This window comes from Montipora capricornis, chromosome 8 (genome assembly GCF_036669925.1).
Source record: "Montipora capricornis isolate CH-2021 chromosome 8, ASM3666992v2, whole genome shotgun sequence".
Taxonomy (NCBI): Eukaryota; Metazoa; Cnidaria; class Anthozoa; order Scleractinia; family Acroporidae; genus Montipora; species Montipora capricornis.
The window spans coordinates 45137022-45147021 of record NC_090890.1 but is presented as its reverse complement, the minus strand read 5'-3'; the positions used below and the strand labels follow the sequence as shown (position 1 = coordinate 45147021).

The 10000-nt window shown below is 37.3% G+C and overlaps 1 protein-coding gene across 4 annotated transcripts in view; it reads right to left on the bottom strand.

The window, feature by feature from the left end:
* Positions 1-425: 425 nt before the first annotated feature.
* LOC138059908 (leucine carboxyl methyltransferase 1-like) overlaps positions 426-10000 on the bottom strand; it is a 9683-nt gene continuing 108 nt past the window's right edge. Inside the window, exons 1-13 of one of the 4 annotated variants that reach the window (XM_068905562.1) lie at positions 9930-10000; positions 9342-9430; positions 7274-7439; positions 7067-7188; positions 6773-6849; positions 6632-6684; positions 6079-6181; positions 5093-5213; positions 4929-4976; positions 3996-4049; positions 3752-3843; positions 1987-2084; positions 426-746 (exon numbers count right to left, since the gene is read on the bottom strand). The exon at positions 9930-10000 is cut by the window's right edge and continues 108 nt beyond it. In XM_068905562.1, coding sequence (XP_068761663.1) covers positions 724-746; positions 1987-2084; positions 3752-3843; positions 3996-4049; positions 4929-4976; positions 5093-5213; positions 6079-6181; positions 6632-6684; positions 6773-6849; positions 7067-7188; positions 7274-7346 — 864 coding nt within the window. In that variant the 5' untranslated portion in view covers positions 7347-7439; positions 9342-9430; positions 9930-10000 and the 3' untranslated portion in view covers positions 426-723. Of the gene's footprint in view, positions 747-1986; positions 2085-3751; positions 3844-3995; positions 4050-4928; positions 4977-5092; positions 5214-6078; positions 6182-6631; positions 6685-6772; positions 6850-7066; positions 7189-7273; positions 7440-9341; positions 9431-9929 lie in introns of those variants that run through there. The other 3 variants (XM_068905561.1, XM_068905563.1, XM_068905564.1) reach the window with 3 other exon arrangements.

Genomic DNA, 10000 nt, shown 5'->3' with positions numbered 1-10000 from the left:
AGGAGACTGGGGATAGCAGAACTGTGACATAAAAACAAGAATGCAATATTTCCAGGGCCTAAATTTTCCTTTTTTTAGATGCAGAAGTTGCTGCAGAACTGCTTCTTACATGCATTGTATTTGGTTGCAATAATGAAATGCGACAAAAGAACGAAAAGTTTGTCCCTAAAAATTCCTGTGTTTTTGTTTTGACATCACAGTTCTGCTATCTCCAGTCTCTTTTAATACTAGAGCGGTTTTCTACCCCACTGAAAGTGAAAATTCCAATTTTTTTTAAAAGGCTAAAGGACACAAAAGGAAAATCGGTACGTGATTTGTTTTAATCTCTGAAAACCATGATGTTTCAATTGAGTAAATAAAGAAAAATCAAGAGACAATGGGTTACGACCAGCCACAATAATCAGGTGATACATAAACAACAAAGCTTCACAAAATATCGGTTCTCTACTCAGTTTCTCAAATACAGCAGAATCCTATGGACAGGATGTCTATTGGACAAATAGTTTAGTGTCAGCAATTCCCTTGAAAACACAGCACTGAATAATGGTTGTCTCCTTCCTTTAGAGTTCATGGGATGCATTGCAAATTAGGGAGGAATTGGCTGTTCTTGATAATCTTAGTCAAGTGCTTGCTTGGAAAAATGAACGTTCAGCATAATGAACCATATCAGCAAGCCAGATATCTCCTTAAAAAGCCTGTCATTGACTTTCTTGCCATAATTGTTCAAAACTCAATACCTGACAAACCTGACAACAAAGAAAACAATTCAATAAATTATTCAGCTTAAACACAGATACCCAACAGAAGTATAAGAAGGGATTTTCACCTTGCAAGTGAGACACAAGGTTTTAAGGGGTTCACTTTTCAATAAAAATAATAGTTTTCAGTAATGAATATTGGAAATAATTTGGCTCATTACTAGTTTTTCCATACCTGTGCTTGCGATCACTAGTCAACCAAATCTAATGACTATTATGCCTTGCTTGCAATTTTCTTTCCTCAGCTTATTGCCGGCTGCATGTATTTCATTTGCATTATGATTGTCTATGCCTGATGAAGGGGTTTCAATAACTTAACTCATTTCCTTACTTGAAGTTATGTCTAAAGCAATACATCATTTCAAAGCTTATAAAATTATATTTGCCAAAAAAAAATTAACTCTTCACCAAAAAGGTATTGTTTATACTTTAATTAATAAAAGTACTTGAATGTGTGTTTTGCACTTTTAGAATTTGCTAAATTTCGTTTTGAAAGCGCTTTGTTCTCCAGTAAGTGCACTGAGAATTTTTGGCCAAAGATAATCATTAAATTATATAAGCAACAACATACATAATTTTGTAAGCAACTGGCAATGGTGGATTAATAGATGGCTGTGACTGTAACATGAACCCTTACACCTGAGCCTGCTAGTGGGATGTATAAACAGACAGTGGTAAGGGGTCCTATGGCAGTGGACCACCGGTAACCAGCTCTTATTGAAATACCTGCATATGTGAATAGGCATTTATAAGTAACTCAATTGGTTTCATTTTTGTACCGTTGCTTGCAACTACACGGTCCACACGCTTGACAAAAACATGTTCTGCTGGCCAGCCAAAATTCAAAGTTTTGACATTCAAACTTCAAAGGTTACCCGCCCACTTTGGAACATTTTGGCGCCACTCCGCAAACACTTCACCGGAAGCAAAGTCAGCAACGCGTACGGGCATTTTGTCTTTTGCAGTTTTGAACACCTTGCTTGAAATTCGTACCTTGCTTTTTTATCGTAAACACCATGTCTTGCCAAACGGCAAATAAGTCAGCTACGATCATTTGCGTAACTGGCGCCAAAACGTTCCCAAGTGGGCAAGTAAACTTTGAAGTTTGAATGTCAAAACGTTGAAATTTGATTGGCTGGCAGAACATGTTTTTGTCACATGTGTTGACAGGTAGTTGCAAGTGACGGTAATGTAAATTTGAATAAATAAATTTCAATTTCCTCCTTACCAAGATGTCTAGCATCGTTCACAGCCCATGCAATGCAATAATGTGAAAGAAGCTGATGCAAAAGATCCACTTCATCAAGGAATTCTATTCGCTCTATTCTAGTTGAAAAACAAAGCACCTTTTGACATTATTGATTAAATAATAAAATCCATTACCAGGCATTGACTGTTTTGCATGGAAACTCAAGCTATGAAGAGTAAACTTCAATCTTACTTTATTCAAATTCCACACAATTTGTAACAGGAAAACCAAGCAAGTTCCACACTTGATACCGTACTTTCTTTTGATAATGATGACAATGACAAGGACTTTTATGATGACGACGATGATGATGATGATGCCATGTCTAAGATTCATGGTACTTTGCATGCATGAATTTGACTGTGTTTCACAAAAAAATTAATGTCTCCTAAGCCTTAGTATTTCTTGATTGGAATCCTGGTTAACCCACACATTATTTGAGAAGAGTAGGGGCCGATGGAGTCACCGGTGTTGTGGCTTTCCTGATCTGACAGCAAGAAGTGGCCAGATTGGCAGTGATGTCTCTAAAAAAGCCTATGGTGTACATGAGGAAACCTGGGCAGAAACAGCCAAAAGCCAAAAAGGGACTTTGACGAGTGCTGGAACATGTAGATGCAGATGTTGCAGGTCATTTTGTTCCTTAGGTTAAATTGCAACCAAACTAACCTAAGATCATTTTGTTTTAACCTAGGTTGACTTGTTTCAACTTAGGTCAGTTTTTAGGGCAGGTACAAAACACAGGTCACAGGTCATTGTTTTACCAATACAGAAACAACCCTAACTGTTTACAAATGCTAACATTAGTCCAAAAACTTTTGTTTCGGCCCAAATAGGCTTAAGGTTAGATTTAATGAACGCTTGAAAAGGATACTATCAGTATCTGTATTCATTTGGTCAAACAATGACCTGAGACCTCTGTTTTGTACCTGTTAAAAACTGACCTAGGTTGAAACAACTTGATCTAGGTTGTAACAAAATAACCTAGTTTGGTTCCAAATTAACCTAAGGAACAAAATGACCTGCAACATAGACACCTCAAACGCCCTAGGACATCCCCACTTGATGAGTAAGAACGTCTGGCGTTAGAGAGCGAGTACAGTGCAAAATCTGTCAAGTCTCGTTCCCAGAGGTCAATGGGTTAAGGTCATGTTCAGGGGGTGACTTTGTGACAAGGACACAAACCAACATGAATATCATTATGCAGCTGTATTGGACAACTAGAGCTCTGATAAAGAGGGGGACATTGAGGGTTGCCCAATACCGCATTTCCGCGCCAAAAATTGGCAAATACCGAAATACTGCATTTAGAAACAGTTAAATACCGAAACTGAAATTAATGTTATACATTTTCTTCCCCATGTTGCTCTGCACACGCGGATTACCTCTGTCAGTACAGCAAATGATTGTTAAAATGAATCGTGCTTGTAAAGTGTGATCTCTCACCCAGGAGGAAGGTTGCAGAGTTTCAATTTCGTTTCCTCTGGAGCAACTGGAAGTCTGATAATTCCATGATGTAATTAATTTTGTACACCAAATACTGTGTTCAACCAAAACGTACAAGAACCGCTTTCCAAAGGGTTTGATCATATCGCAATTCCGAACTTGTCGGACTACAATTTCCATTTTCTGCAGACCCCAATGTCCCCCTCGATAATGCGATTATAATAATAATGATAACGATAAATTATGAGAGCACATCATTTTTGCGGAAGTTATATTTCATCAAAGATGGAAAATACAAAACCTTGTTCGGTCTTCAAAAGGCAAGCAGTTATAAACATTCATCATGTCCAGAGCTTCTGCTTTCTCCCAGTTATTAGACAGGAATCTTTGCTTCTGTTGAAGGGATTTCAAATGGAGAGAAAGTTCTAATCATCAGAGTCCTAAAAAAGCCTCTAACATCTTGTATCATGGTGAAGCAAGATCAGTTTATAATGATTTCAATAATCTCAGCGAGGGGATGGGTCCCTTGATTCCAAGTTACTCACATGTGATTCAATATCTGGGCAAGCCATTGCTCCAAGAAGTTCACAGTTTCTACCCTACAATTTGAAGATTGGGATGTTAAAACTAGTGCTTGCAATGATAATAATAATAATAATAATTTTAGCGATTAAACTATGTATACTATGAAACACTTAACTTTGATGGACACTTTACTTTACCAAAATTTCCAAACAGTTTACCAAGCGTTGGTCTCGTGTACTGTTCATGACCAAATTTGCATACTTTATTATGCAGGACTGGATGAAATCAGGGGCTAGCACTCCCTGCAGCTTGTTTGTTTTGCGATCCAGGTTGTGTTTCATGAATAAATGGCAAAAAACATGTACATCAGGTTTAAACCCTCATTAGTTTTGATAATCATAAATCCACTCCCCCTTCAAATTCAATTCAATTTCTTTATGTTGGCCTCGTTAAGGACGATGCCTTGTAATTCAAACTAAGGTATTTTTGCCCTGGTTTATGATTATGCAGGAAATGTAGATCTTAACAAGTGTTGTTGAAATTCAAAAAGAAAATTGGGGGTAACCACGCATAATTCGTGAATAATATATGTAACAAGCTTTAAAATACAAAGCATTGTATGGCGTTCTTTCTCAAATAACGAAGCTTAATTATCTCTCAAAAATGCACAGTTACCCCCAATTTTCTTTTTGGATAGCAAGAGTACTTACTAAGATCTACTTTCTCTGAATTGTTTTAAACAGTGCAAAAATATCCCTGAATTAGTAAGCATCACTGATAGGAAACCAGAGTATCTCCAGATGCGCAGAACATATGCGTAAACATTATTATAGTAGGCACTGTCCTTAACTCTCTAGGGGTAACTGATGGACTAGCGTCCAATCCAGGCCAGTCAATGCTACTGAGGTAAAGATAAGCTGTGACCACGAGGAGCAGAGAGTCTCAAAACCTACCCTGAGATTCTGTATCATTACTTGGCCAAACCTGTCCTGCAAATTCACCTGTGAAAATAAATTGAATTTAATAATTTTCCAGGTATAATAACATTACCAATAAGCAGCTAATTACATAGAATCTAGAATGATAACAGAAAGAACTTATCGATCAAACTCCTTACTTGTTCATAGTTAATGAAAAGAGCTGTTTTAAAATTTTCTCCAGCCCAGCTAATGATAGCTGCCGAAATTTCAGGCTTCAAGTAAACTAAGACACACTCAGTAATAAACACTGTTGGAAGACTGAAAGGCAATGAAAATGGCAAAAATGTTGTTATTAATTCATTAATAGTGGCTTTTGTTAAAACCATAGTAATAATTATTGTTGTCCATTGTTCTCAGTCCAAATGATCACCTTTGGCATGCAACACTATGCAATAAGGGAACAACTTGAACTTTACTTAGTCTAGTAAAATAAAAGATTAAGTCCACACCTAAAGAGATTAAGAACTTGAGGGAAGCAGCATGGGCCAGTAGAGTTATGGTTACCGTAGTGGATAGGAATCAAATGCTCTGGGCCCCGGTTTTTCGAAAGCCGATTAACTTAATCCAGGATTAGCGTTAATATTTGTTTCATGTTTTCAACTTTTTGGTGAAAATTTCTTAAATTGCTTATTTTTGTTTTTCAAGATTGACTTCTTCTAATGTAACGTTTTGCCGAATATCAGCGTTGAACAGCATTTGGGAGTAGAGAAATAAACTCTTTGGTTAATTTTTAATCTGGGATTAGTGTTAACTGGCTTTTGAACAACTGGGGCCTGGGTTTCAATACACTCAGTCAGGGTGCGACAAGAAGGCTGTATGGACAATAGCCCGGGGCTAGTGAAACAACATTTTGGGCTAGCACTTTCTTATTGCAGGTTGCCCAACGAGCAAGCCTCATTTGACACAGAAGTGTGGCATTGTTGGTTTTTTTTTCTGATGCAAATTAACTTCTGACCAGACATTAGTATTTTTTTCCACATTTACTTTCTTTCTAAGCACCTTAATTAACAAAAGAGCTTCCGGTAAGCTCTGCCAATAATATACCCTCATGAATATACTTTTATGTATGCATGTGACACTAACGACAAAATCATTGCTTACAAAGTTGGACTGGAGCTGTTACCTTTTGTCAACTCCAACTTTGTTTAATTTGCTTTCAAGAACACTGATATCTCTTAAATCACATGCTAATAGATGGTAGTATCTAGAATGAACCTCATTGCCATCTGAAAACAGCAAAAGTACTGTATTAACTTTGACAGAGTGACAAAAAAGAGCATGTGAGATCAGGCTGCAGTTTTAAGGAAAATTATGTACCATAGAACTCTGGTTAAAAGGGAGTATAAAACAACACAATATGCATAAGAGTGGTCCCAGGCCAAAAACATGAACTCCAAACCAGATTTTCACACGAATTGTCAAAACCCACGCTGGTGTGAGGAAGTACAAATCTGCATATATACATCTCCCTGCAAACAGGCTGTCCATTTGGATATTAGAAAATGTCGGCAAATGTTTGCAGGAACTTGATTTCAGTACATAGGGAACCTTGTGGTTATTATGCTACAGATATGTAACTGGAGATACAGTATGATTGAAGACGAATTCTTTTTTAAAGAATGAACCCAAAGTGAGCGTATCTGTAGTCTAAAAGCCACACAAAGAGAGGAACTAACCAATATTTAATCCATCCTCTTCGCTAAAGACTTCTTGGAGTTTCCGCCTTGTCCTGAACAGCCAAATCAATATGTTAGGAGAGTATTTATTAATTTTTATCACTGAGCATTTTCTTGTTTTGTCCTTTTGCTGAATGTTACCTTACGCTGTAGCACTTTCTGCTCGTCACAGTTCCAAAGTCTACTTCAATACACAGCTTTGGTGTTAGGCCTTCCTCCTTTACTTGGCAGAAGAAAAAATTAAGAAACTTACAGTACTTGACTAGCAACTACTTTACCATGAACAACAGAATGAAAAATGTTATCATTACAACCCCCTTCTACAATTTCATTACCAGTGTAAGTGACGCAACAATGAGAATTGACAACCTGTCTGACAAATCCCTCACCACCAAAGGGCCAATTGATACCCACAAAATATCTGAACTTTCTCACCTTTAAAAGCCAAAAGAGGGAATCAAAACCTGCCCCAAGGTTCACAACCTGGCAATTGCATTCTGTCTGTGATAAAAACTGATCCAGAAGGATTCGCATGCCTTTGACACGAGCGTAGTAACCTGAATAGATAGTTGATAATTAATAAATATTATTGCTATTATATGGAATAAAGATGAATCAAAATAAAATTTAAAAAAAAATTACATTTGTGTTTGATAGGCCAATAAACTGATAACCTGGTTGTAGCATGAGACTTTCCGCAACCATGCATAATCATCAATGTTCAAACAGCTTATTCTTGGAAGACAATCAAAAATTATTATTGAAGAGCTCCAGCCACAGCTGACCATTTGGGGCAGATTTTTTGTTGCTATTAAAGAAAGCATCCAATATAATATAATACACAAGTGGCATTAGAGGCTGCACTTCAATGACAAAACAAATGACATCATGTGGCATATGGATTTGAGAAACAATGTTCCTGCCTTTTCACCAAAATGGACACTGTCATGTTGGACACATTAATAGCGACAGAGGTGACGATCTGAGAAAAGCCTACAGGTGCTGTACACCTAAGTGTGTCACAATAAGTCGTCTTTCACTGCCTTTTCACCAAAATGGAGTCATGTTGGACACATTAATAGCGACAGAGGTGACGATGTGATAGAAGCCTGTGCTGTACACCTAAGGGTGTCACAATAATTAGTCCTTTTTCACTGACTAAATAATTCCAAAAAGGGGAAAAAATTACTATCAAAATTTATGCCACACATGGTACTAAACAAGAATCCCCCCCAGCCACTCCCCACTCCACAGACCTCTCAAGTCTCAGGATTTTGTTGTGAGACTTAAGGTTTTCAGTTCAATCTCACGGTCTCACGACGACACAGAAATTTCACGATAGATAGAGGCACAAGCTGAAAGAATAATTTTTTTTGTGTGTAATTTCATTTTTGGCTTGCTTAGGCGAGTTTCTTGTGTCAATTTGGTGCATTGAAATTGATAGTTAAACTTAACAAACCAAGCTGTTCAGTTCTTCATCCGTCTCACTCACAGTTCGCTGAAAACACAGACCATGACAAACTGTACGCCATGATCACATACAGAACACCTGTTCGAAATTCGGTCATCAAAACCAGTCTCTTGCATTTAATGATCATGTTTTCAAAATCCCGGAAATTGCTAATGAACCTGATGAACTATTGGATAGTTCCAAAAAGGCAGCTACTGCATACAATGGCTGGACTTTGAGTATTGAAACTGAAAATAAAGTTTATTTCTGTGTTGTTAAATTTGAATTTAGGTCCACACATGGTTTAAGTAAATTTTAAGCAGGAAAAAAAAGCTTTCTCTTAGTTACAACCTGTGTTTACTTGGTTTTGTCTGCTGGCCGATCAATCTCCAGATTTTTTAGCATCAGTCTTCAGATTTTTGGTGTTTTGAGGTTGAGAGGTCTGACTCCACCCCCCAAGCAATCTATGTTTGAAGGTCATCCTCTTTTTTTTTTTAATTTCAGCTTAATTGGGTTGTGCCCCACCTTAAGGACCCACTGACGTATTTTTTGGGGTGCATTGCTAAGGATGTAATGGTTAAGTAATTTGAGAGAATTTGGCATCATTTTGGTCAGTTTCCAACTTTTGTAAGCCAATGACCCTAAATATGACGTCATCATACCACGCCCATGGTCACGTGACCAATAAAAGAAAACTCTAAATTTGTCTCCGTGCTACGCAATTTGGGTATTTAATCGATGGTTTGATAATTTGTATTCGTTTTTGCATCCAGCCAAGCATGGTTTTCTTTTTATTTTGAAAAATGTTCTTTTTAAAGACATAAACGATACTGAAATACCCATAACTTTTCCAAAAAAGATGATTTTAAAAAATCAATGCTTAGCTATATTCTGTATTTAGGGATGAAACGTGCCATGTAAAAAAAATTTAATTCAATTTAAAACCGCCGGAAATTTAGTTTTTTCTCAAACCAGAAGTCAGTTCGTTTACGCATGCGCAGTTGATCTGAGAACAAGGGCGAGGAAAAATCTTCGATGGAAACAACAGTTTGTGCGGTGACTTTTGCTTGTGAGTGGGTTTTCTTGACGGCTCATGGTATGATGACGTCAGTTACCGGAAGTAATATTTCACTTCCTTAGCAACGCGCGAAAAATCCGTCTGTGGGCCCTTAAATGACAAATAAATACAAAAAATACTCCACTGTTCCCAAAATTAAATCAGACCAACCCCAACTTTTATATAATTATTAAAAATAACACCTCTGTTGATTTCTGGAGCTTTTCTCCCCCCTAGCTTGCTGAAATGCTGAATAAAATCATCTGACCAGTAGCCAAGGTGAACTGCAAACCTAGAATACAGACACAAACTTCATTTCTTTCCAGTGGAGCTGAAGTCCTCGGTTAATACGATACGGGTGCTTTCTTTAGTGCCCACAAATTTGATTCGCTTAATGTTGTGGGAGAGGGTTACGGTTTATTGGTCTTTCCCAAGTTATTACACGGTCTATACACTATTTAAATATGCTATATTACATAGCATCTTTATGAGCAGAGTATTAAACCCTTATTCAGAAGAAGTCTAGATACAATTTTTCTAGGGGCTATTCCTCAGCTGTTTTACAGCCAATGCGGAAAAGATGTATTCAAAGAGAGAAGAAGCTAAATATTTGGGTTTGAAAAGAAAGAAAAAATGTACGGACGCTTGAAAGATGATGACTATGTGAAGGTAGGCCACTTTACACGCAAGCTTGATCATGAAGCCAGTGTGAAGCGAACAACATTTGACACATTTAGCGAGAGAGTTAAGGAAAGACCATTCAAGGTTATTCCATAGTATAAATATTGCACCTTTTGCAACCACTAGCATCGTCATTGGTAGAAATTACAGCCTCATCCTGTGACATCTTCCTCTCAAGAAA